At 37.8% G+C, this 19,480-nt stretch overlaps 1 protein-coding gene across 1 annotated transcript in view; it reads left to right on the forward strand.

Annotated features, from left to right (window-relative positions):
• The window catches only part of LOC141428343 (cyclic nucleotide-gated cation channel subunit A-like), a 52,052-nt gene that overhangs the window by 23,357 nt on the left and 9,215 nt on the right, over positions 1–19,480 (forward strand). Inside the window, exon 3 of the mRNA XM_074088341.1 lies at positions 17,518–17,754. Coding sequence (XP_073944442.1) covers positions 17,518–17,754 — 237 coding nt within the window. The remainder of the gene's footprint in view (positions 1–17,517; positions 17,755–19,480) is intronic.

Below are 19,480 nucleotides of genomic sequence, written 5' to 3' on the forward strand. Positions count from 1 at the left end.
ACGTAAAATACCAAGCATAATATCGAAGTCAACCATGTTGAACGCATTGCTGAAATCTAATAGGGTTAAAACCGTAAGTTTCCTGTTATCCATGCCTATTCTGATGTCGTCAGTGATCTTCGCAAGCGCGGTTGCCGTACTATGACCGGGACGGAAGCCTGATTGGAATGGATTGAGAAGATCGTTTCTGGTTAGGTATGATGTCAACTGCTGGTGTACAAGACGTTCTAAAACCTTGGAAAGAAAAGGAAGAATGGAAATTGGCCGGTAGTCAGAAAAGGATGCTGGACTAGATTTTTTTGCTAAAGGAACAATTTCAGCGTCTTTCCACGCTGAAGGGAAAATATTGGATGAAATAGAATTGTTTAATATAATAGTGATGACTGGGACGAGTATATCAAGGATAGGGAGAATCATAGCACGGCTTACACTGTCGACGCCAACAGCGTTAGAAGCGATGGATAATACGTTCTTCCTAACATCACTGTCGGTAAATTGATTGAAACAAAAGGAAGAAGTATCAGGAGTTGATAGCGTAGAAAGATAAGAAAGTGTCGTGTCTTTTTCAGGACCATGAAAAGTAGCCGAAGACGAGAAATGTTGGTTTAGCTGATCAATATTGATATCAACTGGAACAGAGTTTTGCCGAGATTTACCAACTCCTAATGATTTTAAAAATTTCCAAACTTTGGCAGAGTCCCCGTTTTCAACTGCGTTATGAATATGGCGTCTTTGAGCGTCTCGACAGATGGTGCTGCAACGATTTCGCAAAGCACGATACCTGTCCCTGTTCCTATCCGAAGGGTCAGCCTTGTACTTAGATCTAGCCAGATTTTTCTTTCTAATCAGCGTTTTGATGTCATCGGTGAGCCAGGGAGCAGGAAGATGTTTAACCTTAATAGGTTTGACTGGAGCATGCACGTCGTAAAGCTTGGTGAGAAGAGAGTTAAAAATATCAATTTGTTTATCAACCGTGCTAGCTTCAGAGACAGACCCCCAATCAACCTTCATTGCATCCTTACGAAGCAAATCAGTGTTCATACGACCAAAGCTGCGCTGCAGGATCACTTTATGTTTAACCTTAGGGGGACGAATTTTGTAAGAAAGGTAAATTAGATCATGGTAGGAGAAAGCATCAGCAGAACACTGGCCCGACTTAGCAACATGACCAGGGGAAGAGGTCAAAGCTATGTCTAGAAGAGAGGGAGAACAGTTCGGGAAATGATGAGTTGCATTAGAGGGAATTATACTAAGATTGCAAGCCTCGACGACTGACTTAAGGGACTTAGAGCGAGAATCATTTTTAAGGAGGCACGTGTTAAAGTCACCCATTAAAATATGATGCTTAAACGACGGTGAAATATCTTCAAGGAGCTTTTCAAGAGATGCAAAGTAATTTACATGGATAGAAGGGGAATAGAAAACTCCAAGAAGTACCTTTTCGTGAGACAAAGTTACATCGAGAAAAAGATATTCGGGGGCGTCGGAGGAAGATGACTGAGGTGACATGCTGACTATAGAGTAGGGAAAGCAAGAACGAAGATAGATAGCAACTCCTCCACCACCCCTACCAGAGCGATCATTGCGGATGAGACTGAAGCCAGGTATAGAATATGAGGTAGATGGAAGGCACGGCTTAAGCCAGGACTCAGAAACAAGTATAGCATGGAGGTTCTTTACATTAAAGCTTAATAACATATCGTTAAAATGGGCTGGGATACTTTGAGCGTTAAAATGAATTAAATTGAAATTATTCGGGACGTCGTGAAATTCAGTGTTAATCATGTCAAAGAGTGTAGGAGGTAACGAACTAAAACTTGTTTCACTGTCGGAAATGGAAGAAAGAGAAAAATAGCGAGCACTACCAGCGCTATCATCATGACATATAGATGACATAAAGTTTAAAGAGACTGTTTAATGTTATGTATACAATATATATAAATATACTTAATATGTGAAATTAAACCTAATTAAACAAGTTCAGCAACCACCTGCCAGCAGTATACAAAAAAAAAAGGAGATAGTTTTAAGCAAGTCAACATAAACAAAAATACGAAGAACCAAACGCAACAACATCAAGCTGGCAACATTATAATTTGACGCCTACATCCAGGTGTCAACTGCCAGATATAGCTAGCTGTCAATTGTCATACCGCAACGTCAATACACTTGGCAAAAACGATAAAAAAAAAAGTAACACATATTTGGAGGTAATTATAGTGAAAGTAATGACAATTTGTGGGTAAAGGTGATGGTAAAATACGCCCAAAAATGAGAGACACTTAGATCAAAAAATACGTTGAGAATATAAAGGAAAAAGTGTAAATGAAACAGAAAGAACAAAGTAATTATGCCGGTGCCTTCTTTTGCTGCCTTTTGGGTCGTCTCCGTTGTCCGTCACCCTCGTGAGGCGTCCCAGCGAGGCCCGCAGTCCCGGACATCCCGGTTGGGATCTTCTCAAGCTCGGCGAGAGAAGTGACGCGGTGCCTCCCACCATCCCCATCCAGCACGACAATGACGCCCTCCCTCGTCCAACACTTGTCCACTCCGAAACGCTCCCTGGCTGCCATGAATGCAGCATGCCGAGGATGAGTCAAGAACTCAGATATAACAATACCTGAGCCCCTCAATGCAGTCTTGGCAAACCAAACTTTATCACGAAGTGCAACATCATTGAAGTGAACCAGAATGGGCCTCCTTCGGCTGGACTGCGAACGCCCCGTCCTTAAGCACCTGCTCACATCAGCAGCAGACATGTCGCATTTGACCCGCAGCTTACAGACATCCACTGCCAGCTTGACTGTGTCCTCGTCCTCCACCTCAGGGACTCCATGAAAGAGAAGCATCTTCCGTCTCGATCTCGCTTCGATCTGATCCACCTGTCTAGTCAAGCAAGCCACTTGCTGCTGCAGGCACTCGAGAGCATTTGAAATGAAACTCTTGAAAGCATTAAAATCAGCAGCCACCGATGTCACAGTTGGGTTCCTCGTGTCCGCCTTGTCCAAGTTACCTTGGAATTCAGCCATCTTGGAGTTAAAAAGCTCCGCAAGGTTATCCAAGGTTTGCTTGACATTCTTGTTCGACATATTAGAGGATGGTATTAACCTGCTGAATTGTGAAGTGATCCGCTGAGATGTTAGTGTAGAACACTAAGTGCTTAAATTCGGTAAAACTTGCAAATGAATAGTAGATAACTGCCGATAGGTAAGTTGCACTATGTACACATAAGTCTAGACACAAATTTTTCAGAAAAACCAAGTATTAAATTATTAATAAATAGTTTCTTAAAAAGTGACTTTACTCTTATAATGCCTACCCGCCGAAAAAAAGTCACTGGAAGTGCGTAAATTCAACTTGCAATATTTGACCCGTACAATACATACATTATACCTACATACTTAGATACACACATACCAAGTTAAATAAAAGCTTGTAAATTGTGTTTCTTTTCACTTATGGTCCACGCAGTCAAAAATAGCAATAAAAAGATGTGCAGAATGTATAACATACTGTAGGTACTTTACAGAGATTTTGATCAGGTTCGATTCCCGGTTATGTTTGATAGTTAAATCAAAAAATTGGAATGTCATTTTTATCAAATCTAAAATCGAAGCCATGGTTCCTAATAACAGATTTCGCTACATCTCATAGTATCGGATTTCTCCTTACTGACCCATTTGGATTGATCATTTGATCATCACATGATTAATGTTTAAAGCCACACAACTGACACTGAAGATTGGGGTGGTAAATAAATTCCTTGGTCAACTATATACAATACAGTACTGCTTAATTGGGATCAGGTAATTTGGAGTCCATTGTCAAATAAAATGTGAAATGTACGAGTAAATGGTCAAATCAAATACTATTGTTGCTGGCAACATTCCTGAAACCCCTTTGTCAAGTTTTAAATAAAGTATTAGGATTGACATGTTTTATTTTAAGTAAATCGTTGTTTGAATTGTTTTACTTGTATATTTAGGTCACAAAAACTTCTTTATTGAAATACTATCATCACATCACTAATGTTATATAAAGCGAGGAGCGGTGTTTTGTCGTCGCCACATGTTGCCTGTTGCCCAATGTACGGCAGCTTTAAGGGTCAGACAACACCGTGCCCGTGCCTTCGGACGCGAGACAATGTTAGATTAACTAATTGATGGCGCAAACAGACTTGACACAATTGGAATGTACACAACTTTAGAATTCGCCATTTTTGATGAGTTCATAACGCTGTAGTAGTTTAATTTAGAATGAAAAATTGAATTTAAAACTATTCATTGTTCTTTGGTTTTGTTGTTCTTTTTAAAACGTCGATTAAATTTCGTACTTCGACTCTGGCCCCATAACCAATTAAAGTAAACGAGAGTAGCAGGGTAAATTAAACGAGTTAGTTATACGTATTATTGTTTATAGTAAGCGACAGAAGTGACTGCAGACGATAGCAGACATGAAATAGAATACATTTTTTTTAGCCTGTTATAGTGTCCCACTGCTGGGCAAAGGCCTCCCCTTCTTTCCGCCACTCGTCCCTATCGAGAGAATGCTCCTGCCACTCTATTTGATATGCGTCTAAGTCATCACGCCATCTTCTCTTCGGTCTGCCTCTGTTACGATGGCCATCCGACGGAACCCAATGGGTAGTAATTTGGGCCCATCGCTGTGAGTGCATGCGGCAGACATGAAAGTTTTAAATAAAAAAAATATGCACACATATCAAATGGCCAGGGTGTTTAATATTATAACCTAACCAACAAAAAGTTGGAATACCCCCGACTTTGTCACTTCAAAATTCAATATCTCAAAAACGGCTTAACTGATTTTGATAAAACATGTCTAAGAACCATCGCTAGAAAACCTGTTTACAAATAAAAAAAATCGCATTCAAATCGATCTACCCGTTTAAGAGTTACGGTGCCAAAGACAGACGAGACACACAGACAATCTTATTACCATCTTTTTGCGTCGGGTGTTAAAAATATAAACAAGAAGGATTAGCACGCAGCCAATAACAAACTCACCGCGGACAAAGAACTTCACAAGTCAGTAGGTATACCCACCCACTCCGAATTTTCACTGTCGCTCGATACGTTTAAAAACCGGCTAACTGTACTAAATATATGCGGCAAACATTCAATATCTCATATCTTTAAACGAACAATTCTTGTATATTTATTTATTACGGGGATCTTGGAAACGATTTCGACGAAATTTGCTGTGTGGGTGTTTTCGGGGGCGAATAATCGATCTAGCTTGGTCCTGTCTCTGCTTAAACGTACGTTTTCGAGTTTTAATACAATTTCTTAGTATATATTATTACTTCATGCGCAATAAGATTGTCCATTTCGTTAGCTCTATCATCAGCGCAGTTGCATTGTGATGAACTTGCAAACCCTATAATCAAACCTGTTGTTATTTTGTGCGATCAGATTTTGGCTGGACTAATCCAAAGAAATTATTAAAAAAAACATCGTGCTTAGATACGAGTATTTATGGAGTTGCAATTGCTGTGATATAAATGGTATTTACAGTGTGTAGAATTTATTGAAATTTGTTATTGCTCAGAAATATTTGGAAACCTTGAACGCTACGATATATCTGATAGCGACGTATCGTAGCGATGGTCGACTGTATATAACCATTTAACATACCAGCACTGGTAGGGGCCGAAATATTTCCTAAATTAATTAGGTCCTGGCGCTTCGCGCTTGCCCCTCGCTCTGCGCAGCTTATACCTTAAGTTTATTCTTGGTTTTGATCACCTACCCAAATAAACGTAATCATGGGCTCTTGCCACAATCCCAATCAGTTAACAATAGCTGGACGTTATAGAAATATAAATAGAAATAGAAATTAACTTTATTGTGTAACTGTGTACATAATAGGGCGTTTTTCTCCACTTTAAAATAATATAGTTATAGTTAGCTACCTACTTATGTTGATTATCGATATGACATGGATCATAGGAAAAGCGACGTGAAGTGTACATGATTCCGATTTTGGAACTGAATGGAAAGGCTGACTGTTCCCTAGTATTTCCTAGAATTCATTCAATAAATCAGAGCAACACTGTGTGCATTCGGGCACTCTGCTGAAATGGAGACCAAAATAGAACAGTTATTCTATTCAATTTCGATAATGTTGCAAGCCACCATAGAACCAATCTAATCAAATTGGATTAATCGTTTTATGTCGTTGAAAAACCGACTGTCCCAGAATTATTAAAAATATACTCAGTGAAAATTCCAATTTAAACTTTCCTTTTTATCTTTTCTATACACTCAGTTTTTTTTTATAAACCAACCTTCTGAGCCTTTGTCTAACATATTTTTGTTTACTTGAATACTGTGTTATTTCGTATAAATGATTCTTATGATTAATTATAAAGAATGAGAATTTTGTTAACATTCTTTTCGTTTTTCTGCACATGCTGCTAACAGCATGTTTAATACAAACACGTCATAAACAGACATGTTAGTTAGTAGACTACTCAATAGCGGCATGCTTTCGAGCCATTAATCAGCATATTTAACAGTACCTCTAACTTAATTTGGCTTATTTATTCAAACGCGAATTGGCGTCCGAATGCTTGGTGATGAATTCGCAATAGCATGAATTTTAAGGTTAATGATGAAGTAATTAGCTGGCCGTGCCATTCAATATCATAACACGTGAACTTAATAATAATAATGTTTGCCTAATGAACCGCTTTTTAAGCAAGAGGCGTGTTCTGAATGGATCGCCAGGCATATCGACATTAGTAACACAGTCGCATGACGGTGTATTATTTACATCTTGTGATGTCACTATTTTCCTGACAGAATTTAAATGACTCGGTAATTAACTACCGAAGGCCAATTTCCTTCGTAAGCGATCATTAGAAAAATATTATGCAGACTAATCAGGGACGAAAGTTAATTAGATTGGTATAAAATTAAACGCTATTCGACTGGATATTTTGTAGACATTTTTAAATTGAAAGAACTATTTAAATTTTAATATACAGTACTTTTATTTCTTTATGGTCTGTTTTTTGAAATAATACACGGCCTGATAATTCAAACCCTTGCAGTACCTAATTACATGAGGGTTTAAATACATACATTACTGCCATTCATTCCAGGGCGACTATTAAAGTGTCTACTTTAACCGCATCCCTCTTCATCACCATTCCGAACCTATAACCGTTTCCTAATAATAAGTAAATGACGAAATACAATTAATTGCAGGCGCTTAGACCGCACCTAACTGAACACATGTCAAGGAATATTAATAGCATTGTCTAGTGTTACCCAAGTATGTAAAGGAAACAGTGACACGTATCAAGCCCAGTTTAGAACATCAAGAAAATCGTGTAAGTTGCATTACATTGCGAAGTAGGCTTGAGTAGCTCAGGAACTAAGAATTGTACGAGTAAGCAGGAATGTTGTATTCCCTACACGGATCGAAATGAACTACAAATAACTACTATGTAGTTCATTTTTGACCCCCGACACAAAAAGAGGAGTGTTAAGTTTGACCACTATGTTAGTCTATGTGTCTGTGTGTGTGTTTGTGTCTGTCTGTCTGTGGCACCGTAGCTCTTAAACGGGTGGATCGATTTGAAGGCGATTTTTTTTATTTGAAATCAGGTTTTCTAGCGATGGTTCTTAGATATATATGTTTCTAAAAAATCGGTTTAGCCGTTTTTGAGATATTGAACTTTGAAGTGACAAAGTCAGGGGTTTTCCAATTTTTTGTTGGGTAGGTCAGAGTAGTGCGGGCTTATTACTGCATAGGCAGTCTTTCATGTTATATTTGGGGCATTCCTTGCACATACGGGTATTTGATCGATCTACGCGGCCATACATTGTGGCCGTACTCGTAAGTTGATTTGACAAAATGCACGATAAATAAAAAAAATAGTACTCGCGGTAAGGCACTTGTCCCACCGCCGACGATGAGCGATAAACTAGAAACGAGTGGGCGAGCGGCGAGAAGCGAGTGTTAGCTCCAATAGTTTTGTCGCTCGGCTATAGGCGAGTGTTCGAGTGCGACGGGCTATTACTCGCGTCACTCGCTCAGGCGGTGCAGTGCAGCCGAACACGCAGACGTCGCAGACTTGTTCAAACCTGCACGCGAAACACACTGTAGGTACACTTATAGCGGTTTGTTGTAGGACTTCCAAGTGACCATGGATGAGCTTTTAATTGAGTGTGTCAGACAATATCCCTGTCTTTGGAACACAAAATTGCCTACTTACAAACAATTAGATGTGAAAGACGCAGAAACTGGTCATTTGGCAGCTCGTTGAATAGTCTGAATTCACTGTATTCCCTTCTAAAGTAATTAACATTTTGCATCCCAATTCTTCGTTTTTTTCTGTTCAAATTATTCCTTTTTTCTTCCGTCTATTCAGAATAGCTGCTGCCACTATACTACAAAATTCATCATCATCGTCGTCTGAGCTAGACAACAATGACAGCTCAAATGCTTTGCTCAAATTCATAGCAAATATCTGCACTAAAATCCACGCTGTAAAATCACTGTTGATTGGTCTTGCAGCTTGAGTTCTACTGCCAAGCGAGCATCGCCGAGCGAGTACCGCTGAGCTAGTTTTATCTTATCGCTCTTATCGCGGCGACAAACTAGTAGAGCGAGTGCTCTCGCCGGCAGTGTGAACAGCCAGCGATGAACTATTAATATATGTGTCTCTTTTACTAACACAGGATCCTTATCTTTTGTTCGTTTCTTGGGCGAGAAAATCGCCGATAGCTAATCGCTTACTCGCTTTTGGTGGGACAAGTGCCTAAGGGTACTAACTGGTAGGCAGGCAATACCTCTATACCCTCCCATTATTCACACATGCAACCTGTGCCCTAACAAGCAGTCGGAATTCCATATTCCCGCGTTCATAACATTGACATTGAATATTTGTTCGTTTTAGGCGATTAATCGAAACAATAGTTATTTATCCTAATACAACAGGTAATAAACTATTATTTTAAAACATATTTTAATCATATTTATAATCTATTGATCAGGTTTATGGGTTTTGAAAGTTAGTCGCATTACAAATATTTGTTTGCGTATATTTCTTATATTAAGGATTTAGTTGTCCCAGATTGGGCTTTAATTTAAACTTGAAGCCTTTGAAAAGATAACTGTTTAAAATGTAGCTTTGGAAATACCTAACCGTTTCTCTCTCCCCCCCCTCCCCCCTCTCCTCGGGCCTCTGAAGTTGAGACGAAAAAATGTACTAAAATTATGATATACATTTGACATATGATATGCATTTTTTTTTGTTGCTTTTTGTTACTTCACAGAGTACGTCAGGTGTAAAGGTTGTGACTCGGAATCATTTATTTGACCGTATCTGCAGCTTCAATTTCCTTTATCAATGACAAATTTACTTTTTTAAGAGACGAAATTGTTTATAAATAAAGTCAATCAAATCAACAACTGATTTATTATTATATTTTTCGTAACTTTATTCCAATGTATAAAATTACTATTCAAAATATAAAACTATTGGTTTTGACGTTTAGAAGAGTAGACATATTGTTGTTATTTATTTTTTATAAATAAAAGAATTGAACAAAAATTCTTTTTAGATTGTTATCTTTATATTTGCAAAAATATAATTCGGCACACCTAGCACCTATTTTATAGACGAGCAGTATTCAAATTAAGCTGAGAGACAGTTACAATTTGAAAATTGGTTCTAAAATCCTGATTGGTACATAATATGGAAAATTGAATAAGTCAATTTAAAAACGACAAAAGTAACTTTTAAACCCATAGTACATTTGGCCGTAAAATTGGTTGATTTAATTGAAATAAGAAATAATGCTCAGACAAGGAGGTGAGATGATGTTTTCGACTCGTGCTAAAGTGTGCGTGAAAAGTTATTGCGAAGGAAAATAGACCTTGTTGAACCACGACGTGCAAATGAACTTCAACCGTAGGGTGGTAGACCACGTTTTGGCTGACTGTACGTTTGAATTTGAACAAAGAATTAATACCGAAATTGAGTTAAGAGCAAATGAGAAGTTATAGCAGTTAAAAAAACGACAACGACAGAACGCAATGAACGGTGTTTTTTTTTCAAACAAACTGTTATTATGGCTTCAACTAATTAATTTAATTTAGGGGCTGTTTCACCATCCTTTGATTAGCGTTAACCGGCGGTTAAATGTGATGCCGTCTCCGTCTATTCGAACAAAACAAATAGAGACGGCATCACACCTAACCGCCAGTTAACACTAATCAATGGTTGGTAAACAGCCCCTTAATTTACCAACCACCGTTACAAGGAGCCAGGTTCCCACATTTTTGGGGGCCGGAAATTTCTTCGGTGTTCACAAGGAACCAATAAGCTCGTGAAGGTACGCAAAACAGTCAGTGGCTAAATAGCGATATAAGAACGACGACCGGGATTTTGACCATGACGGTAATTATTATTTTACGACTGTTACGACGACGAAACAATGCCCAAAACAAGACAAGATGACGAAGTACCATCTACCTCGACAAATACCTTTTACTAAGCGCAGGATCTAATTAAAAATTCGACGGAAAAGACAAAGCTTACACCACATATACGTTTATAGAAGACATAGACGAAAATGCAGAAATATCTCAATGAACACAGATACTTATTATAGCAGCTTATTATAGCACGGAGGAGTCTGACAGGCTCAGCAGCCTTATGGCCACAACCATTTAGACCACAAACAAATACATAATTGACGGCATTGAAGACGCAGCCATGAATAAAACTATGCTCTACGGAATCACGACATACAAATTTATGAGGAAGTGAAAGAAAAAACGAAGCTGAAATGTACCATCATTTTAAAACCAACAGTCCTATACCGAAGAAAGATAGCACTATTAAAAAAATGCTATAACTGTGGCAGAGTAAACCATGTTTCCGCTGAGCTAATAAAGTACTTGGAAGAAAATGTTTCAACTGCAATGAGCTTGGACATTTACATTTGTCTGCAGAATGCAAAAAAACGACGGATTCGGAAACTTAATTCTTACGATTAATTTATTCTTATTCGTTTGCCAATAAAGACTTTAAAACCACCGCTACCTTTCATTCATGAGCCAGGTTTCCACATAAATCGCGATTTAGTTGTATCGATATCTGGTCAAAACGCGATCTGGTCTTATTGATATCTAGCCAAATCGTGATTTACCTAGTCTTATCGATTATCGAGTGGAATAGCGATGTTGACTTTTAGGTACCCACTGAAAGATATTTCTAATGAAAATTTTGTAAGTTAAAGTTCCATGAATGTTTAGTGTGGTGGACGGATCTTCGAGAAAACCATAAGCTATGGGTCTTGTTTTTTAAAATATTTCGGATCTGTTATGGATGTCGGATTGACATATATTTCACAGATACTTACCTAATTCTTAAAAAAAAAACTTACTACTTTAAAAATTATATCTGAAGTATATAAAATACTTTTTCCTAATAAAAAAATAATTTATATTTTATTTTACCTGTCTCAAAAATCTTTCGTTTTCAACAAATTTCTTTTTACTTATCGAAAGATCAATAAAGCTGCCTTTGGCTGGCTGGCTGGAGTCAAGCTACCGCTGAAGAGAGCTTCTGAAGAAAATATTGCAATCGTATGCGTATATTATGACAGTTTCCACAGCGTCACAATGATAGTTAAATTAAACTTTTACATTACCTACGCCAGAATAACGGCAAAATTTGAATTTCGGATTATTGTAAGTAATTTTCATGTTAAAAAAACGTACACGGCCCGTTTTATAGGCGCTGACGGCACTGAACTTCTTTTGTTTTTATTCGAACACTTTTCGAACCGTGCACTCTCGTACTTTGTCAGCGGCCAGTATTGTTAATATGCCTAACTTTAAAAAAAAGGCTGACGTACAAGATTTCGATACATTATCAACCTCTGGGTTGTAGGTATATTAATTGGAAGACGAAAATTCGTTATATTTGTTAAATTGTTATGATAATTTTTTACTCACCGAAGTCTGTCTAGTCCAATTCTAATTTATAAGCGGCCTCTCAAGCGGATTGAAAAATCTTCAGAAAGGGAGAAGGCAAAATATTACCAATGTTGGTAACGAAGATGGATTTGTCGAAGGTGGAGAATTGGTCTTGGAGGCAAAAAAATCGGAAGGTGATTACCATGGACGCTCATAATTTTGAGAAATGGTAAGTGTTGAAGGAATTTATTTGTCATATAATTATACAGTGGATTCTATTAAAGTATGAGTATAATATTTAATTATAATTACAGGTTTGAACGCATTTTGGACAAAATTCAGCCAAGGTCTGTAGTCGTGATGAATAATGCCCCATATCATTCTCGCCAACTCGAAAATGTGCCCAACATGAGCTGGAGGAAGGACGCTATACAGGCATGGCTATAAAGCTAAGGTATAGCTTTCGAAACGAAATAAATAAAGGCACAGCTACTCTCAAAATGCGATAAGGAGAAATATAAAACTAAATATGTGGACGATTACACCGCATCAAAGGGAGTAACTGTGCTTCGCCTTCCTCCCTACCATTGCAAACTTAATCCTATCGAACTTATTTGGGCACAAGTAAAATCTTATGTTGGAAGAAAAACAAAACTTTCATTATGGCAGAAATCAAATTATTACTGAAAGAAGGGTTGGCGAGGATCGGAGCAGAACATTTCAGAACAATGGGGATGAAGAAGCTGGATGGGATCATGGACGTGGCAAGTGACGCTGGAATACAGCCCTTCGTCAAATGTCACAAGCGACACTTCAGATAATGATGATTACGATACTGAATAAAGCCGTTAAAATTATCTGTGAAAGTCAGAATGGCGGGTGTACCATTTTAAATATAAAAAAACATCTATACTTACTATAAATAGATTTCCGCGCCATCACGCGCTCAATGAAATAATAAGAAGGGCCCTGGTTTCAGCTAACGTCCCGTGCGTGCTGGAGCCACCAGGTCTTAGTCGGTCAGATGGTAAAAGGCCTGATGGGCTGACCTTGGTGCCATGGCAAAAGGGAAAGTGCCTTCTCTGGGACTCTACCTGCGTCAGCACTTTTGCAGCCTCGCACCTGGGTCGAACCACGAGGACCGCGGGAGCTGCTGCGGAATCAGCGGCCCTTAGGAAGCGTGAGAAATATTCAGCCCTCTCCAATTACATATTTGTTGCGCTTGCGGTGGAGACGACCGGTTGTTGGTGCTCGGAGGCTAAGTTGTTTTTTAAAGAGGTAGGACGCCGGCTGCGGGACCGGGGATTAGACTCTCGCTCCGAGTCGTTCTTGATGCAAAGGCTATCTATCGCCGTTCAACGCGGGAACGCGGCAAGCGTGTTGGGCACCTTTGCGCCAGGAACGATTCGAGGCGGTCTTTTTTTATAATATAAAAATATTATTTAAGTTAGCTAGTAGATTTATTATTTAGTATTTAGTAGTATCTTAGGTATATGATTGTATTTTCTATAAGTTTATATTCTTAAATAAATTACTCTTCTTATGTTGGATTTATAAAAAACTATAAATATATACTCAAAATGTACTATTTAGTTCCTACTCTAAAAATAACTGTAGCAGTATGTACATGAAGTTATTAAAATGTGGAAATACACCAGCCGTCCTGAATGTCAGGACGGTGAGTGTATGCGGTATACATTGCGTACAGAAAGCCAATTCGCTATAAACCGAGTCCAAAAATGTACTAAATGCATTAATGCTTTAGAATGCAGTTAAAATTTGAGCAATTTGAGCTGACGCTCAGGCTCCAAATCGGCACTCGGTGCAATAATAATTAACTTTCTGCTTAGTGCAACAATCTACTATTTCTTCGAACCATGCTTTAATTTCATCATAACCGCACTAAATACCCAGCACAAAGCGGGACTTTTCTGCTCTAGAGCAGAAAAAATGTATGAAAATCCTTTATTGCATAGTTTTAGATTTTTTTTTAATTGCACGACCAAAAAGGTAACACAAGTATTTTTGCTATAAAATTAGCCTGCATAGTGTAAAAAAATCTAGTGTTAGGTTGGTCAACCTGACGGTCTTATGAAATTTGACAGATTGTGTACAAAAAAATGTTGCTACCAATCCTACCAAAAATACTAAGTAGCCGTATATTAAAAAAAAAATGTAATGTATTGTAAAACTCTTTATTGTACAAAAACACATGAAAATAACAGAACACAGGTTAATAAGATGTACAAAGGCGAACTCAGGTATTTTCTGCATATTATGCGTTGAAGAAAAAAAACTCAATCAAGTCAATTTAATTTCACATGCAGTAGACGGTTTCTTTTGATTGGTCCAAATTGTCGTTTCAGCACGCCGGGAAAAATGTTGTCGTCGTGTCTTGCGAGCCATAAATGAGTTAGCTATTAAATGTACATAAGCAGGCAGTTACTTTTGTTTGGTGAAAATTTCTAAAACTAAGGCTCTTTTGGTGATTCCAAGAATGTAGCAACACCGGTTTTGACAAACTAGTTAGTTACTTTCTTTTTCCGTAGGGCAGCCTAATTTTGGGTACTGGTTTTAGGCTATCTATGGCCACATTTTCGAGCTGTCGTGAAAAATAAATTGAACTTTTTTTTAAATGTGTGCTCCTGCGAAGGACAATAATTTAGAATAATGACCCCCGTTTCACTATCCATTGATTAAATTTATCTGTCAAATAAAGCTGGCTCCGAAAGTTGTCTACTAAACAGTTCGAAGGGTTATTTTCAACGTTAATAAAGACGATATAATTTATGGGAACTGAATAAAATCCCGGAATTCCGATTTATCTGCCAGACCTTAATGCGAAAGAATCCGCTATACGATTAAAAAACAATAAAGAAAGTACATATATTAATTATAAAGATTATTTGAAACACACTATGGCACTTAGAAGGTATCGTACCTTAACCTGTAACGGTCAAGTGCTTTTACGAGTATATGCCTGTTGTGAAACAAAACATTGTATTTTCATTTATTCACGTAACAGCTCATTCCCAGCGGTCCGACATATCATGACATCACTTAAACGTATAATTATCGCCAAACTCATGTCAATAACAACCGGAATGTCGATAATAACGGTTTTTAATTCGTAAACACAATTTTTAAATCACTGGCAATGTAGAATGCGGATGGGGCTAAAGGTTACACAGTTACACTTTACACTCGCTCGATGCTCGCTCGATGTAGGAAAATAGAAAGGGAGGATTTAAAATCTTATTCCTTGAGCATTATACATGTAAAAACTTGGTAATCAGATTTTCAGTTGATTATTAGACGTACTTACTTTGAAGGGATTTTTCGAAAATCCAACGGAAACGGGCAATGCGGGACATTTACCTCATTCCTATGGAGTATTATGTAAATATAAAAAAACGACGCAGACGAAGTCGCGGGCATAAGATATTTTTATTTATTTTTAATGGATCTCTGAAACGGCTCTAACGAGATTTGGTCGGGGCTGTTTCTAGATTGGCATCTTTATATTAATATGATTACATGAATCTTATTATATCAAAGTTGTTAAAACAAAGTTGCCCCGTGTGGTATCGGGTTAGAATTACACCTCTCCATTTCTTCCGTGGATGTCGTAAGAGGCGACAAAGGATATAGGTTAAGGTATACCGCAGGCGACAAGCTATAACCTGTCACTATTGTTCCCTTTTTTGTCAAACTTTAAACCTAAAATTGCTAAGTGGCTACCGAAGCGGTAACGTTTCGTGTGCTCTGCCTACCCCATTTGGGAATACAGGCGTGATGTTTGTGTGTGTGTGTTGAATACTTAGGTGCTTCCATTTTACATTAATTATCACAACTTTTTGCGGTGGAAGAACAATGTTGTGAGAGTTAGCATTTTTTACATTTATTTGTTTTTGATGGACTCTCATTTCTTATTTTTCTCGCGTTCTGCATTATGTCCGTATGCTAGATATTTTCTTAAAATTTCCTGTCTCTATTGATTTTCTCAGAGGCTTTGATTTAGGTAATTTTCTTCAAGAGTCTGGCTGGTAAATGCTACTTTACTTAGCGGATTACGAGTATTTTCAATGGTTGCGGACTCCTAGCATAAATACTAGCAAAGGCGAAACATGTAATCCGCCCAGAATTGTCATTCTCGAAAGTGGCACATCTAAATAAGCTTGCATGAACAGTCAACACTGACACAGATGTGAACACTGAAGAATGACTTAGCCCCTGACTTTTAATTGCATATGGTAATATCATATATTTAGCCTTGGACAAAAGTATTGAGCACATATAATTTGATTTTAATTACTATAAAGGCCACAATTATTTAAGGCCCAAATTAAACTGTTTGCAATAAAAAATATCATATTTGCGGCCTTTGCTGTTGAAACGCTTGGTCCGTGGGGTCCCGAAGCAAAATAATTATTTGTGTCACAAGGGAGCAAAATGGTGTATTTACGGCGAGGGCGTACATTGAATCCAGAATGTAGCGAAGGATTCTACAATAGAATCCTGAGCGTAGCGAGGGATTCTAAAGTAGAATCCTGAGCGTAATGAAGGAGTCAAGTGTTAACGCCCAAGATTAAAATAATTTCGCTCCCGAGTGGCTCATACAACTTTTCACACCGAGCATTAAGAAACTTAAAAATTATTAAAGAACAACCAGCATAGAAAATGGCGTGGCTTTACAATTATCAACTTCAAAAAATGGCATTTGCAATAAAACACTTAGAAAAGCCTTGAACAGAAAAGTTGCACTTTGCTCCCTCTCGTCAGATTCCTCTTCCCCAAATATTCGTTAGTTATGATAATGTTCTCAATCTATCTCATGTAGCGTGCACAGATCATTACACAGAGTAATGACAAACTAGACCTTTTCCATGTGTTTTGATATTTCCAAAGATTGCCACTACAGTATCGTCAATTTAAATAGCTATATCTTAGTTTCATACACTTTGTAGCGTAACATTGGCTCTTGGTTATTGCCGTCATTCCTATGCTCTAATTTTCCCAGAAAACTCTGACTCAGGCCAAATACTATCTGAAGGAAATTTGTTAAATTTTTCTGACGATATATTGTACTTTTCTTTTGAACAAATTATTTACTTTAATTATTTATTTGACACACTTCCTGTGGTCAGATTGACTTAAATTTGGCATACTTACGGTGACCAGAGTCGGAACTACAATTTGGGCATTTCGGGATTATAACGTCAAAGTCAATATTAAACAGCATATATATTTGACTTTGGCACAATAATTGCAGATCCGACTATGTTAATAGTCACCGTCGTCATGCGTACGTAAATCTGGTGAAAATACAAAAATCGGGCGTGACATCCTGTCCTGATAGTCCGGCCAGGATTGTCTCTGCAGGACGGAACTCCTCAACGCTTAATGGCATCGAGTTGTTTGGTACGGAAATGTAATTTAGATTACAATGCAAGTACAGTCAACCGAAAATACAGTCAACAGAAAAAGCAAAATTGTATTTTTAACAAAAACTTATTTCTCTTTCTTTGATCATGATGATGATGATGATTTTTTTCCCAGACCGCTGGCGAGGTCGTGCGAAGCAGCTGGCTGCGGCGACAGCTCTCTCGGCTGGGCAAGTCGGTGCGAAGCCGCATCGCCGGTGAAACCCGCACCAAGCCTCCCGACTGGTTCCTGGACAAGTTCTCTGCCCAAACCTTCACCGATCCCAAGGAGCCACTTTACAAAGCCAAGCGGTCCAAGCTTCTGTGTGGACTGAAGCTGGTCTTCGATCCCACGCGACCTGGGCATTATCATGTAAGTAGAAATCCTACAAAAAATATAAATGCGAAGTTTTGTCTTCAACCTTTTAACGCTAAAACTGCTAGACAGATTTAGCGATTTATTTTTGGTATTGCTGGATTTCAGGAATAGCAAGCAACATGTACTTGTACTTAAGTTTTTTGTTTTTTTGTGTCATTTATCGATGAACTAAATATAAACAACTATACTACGGCCATTACAAACGTGCGAACTGAGTCATAAATCATTTAAAAGGTACCTCTCGCTCGCACTCACAGGCCATATGGGACTGCCCTAGAGTGTTGTGTGTAGTGTGTTACTGTTCTACCATTTTTTCATTTAAACTCTGTTAAAGCTATTTTCAGAAAGTAACTTAATAAACATTATTTTTCGTTATTTACTCAACCTGCGTTTTGATTGAGCTGGACCATCGTATTTAAATTTATCAAGCGACAAAACGATTTGCCAACGCCTTAACAAGCAGAATGTGCTATTGAATCGCTTATAGAGCCGAGGAAAAGCTATTCGAGAATAATAAAACGAACAATTACAGTCGTAACTAATATTTTGCGTCATCGTGTCGTTTGTAGAGCTGGACATACAATATTATACCTATGTGCAGGAAACGCGATATTATCCGGAAAATGCTTATGATTGGTAGGACAACCGACCGCGCCGTCAATCTCAGATGTCAGCATTGAATATCGTTCATCGTTACAAAAAAGGGCCCAAATGAGTTGAAATCCGCTTCTAAAATCTTTTACCGTGATATCGAAAGCATTTGAAGTATTTATTGTTAAAAACGATTCTCACTGTAAAACGTCAAGTATAATCGCAACTAAAAGAGGTACGTTGTAAGCAATAATGACAAAAAACGACACATATTGTGGATCTACCTACTCTACTCCCACTGTTAAGAATATCCGAGAACTGTTTTCATATAGATGAAAATCATAAGAATACCATAATTGTGCAATTAATACAGAGTTTGACAAATCGACGTAATGTTGGTGTCTAAAATTTTCAAATTAAGATAAAAAAATACTAACGCACGAAATTCCACAGAGCGATTAAAAGTAATTGAAATCTAAAATATAACTGTTTTGAAGCGGCTTTTAATACGTTAAAAATGGCTAAAATTGTTAAAGTTCAGTAACGAATTGCTCTTTAAGGTTTCCTATTAAGTTTCTGAACCTCTAAATCATACAAGTATGATAATCTGAACTAGGTACTCACATAGAACTTTGCTATTGGCATTCCAGTATTCACCGAAGATTCGACTAGGAGGATTTAACGGTGACATATTTTGACGGTGGCGTTGAGGTTTTACCCCGTTGAAATGTGCTCACAATATTTATGTAAATGATGCTTTAATGTCGACATACGCCTCCACAAATATATCTATAAACCTGCACATGTTTTATAAAAGCCGTCGGGCGTTATTTCAGATTTACGTTTCACAGGAAAACCTTGGTGCCAGACAAATGCTATCTATCTATATGCAAATGCTGGTTGGATAGCTGACTTATTACGCTCGTAATTTATTTTTGGGATATTATTATGACAAAGGTTTATGTGAGTTTAAGGTTTTTTCTTTAATTTATAACAAAGCATTACAGAAATGTGAATAAATATTAATGCAAATAGGCAATAGGTTTGCACTTTGCATCGAACCAAATTTGAGAAGTAAATTTTCTACCTGCCTTGGTTAGAGATGTTGTTTATGTCAAACTTATGGTGA

The sequence above is a fragment of the Choristoneura fumiferana genome, chromosome Z (genome assembly GCF_025370935.1).
Source record: "Choristoneura fumiferana chromosome Z, NRCan_CFum_1, whole genome shotgun sequence".
Taxonomy (NCBI): Eukaryota; Metazoa; Arthropoda; class Insecta; order Lepidoptera; family Tortricidae; genus Choristoneura; species Choristoneura fumiferana.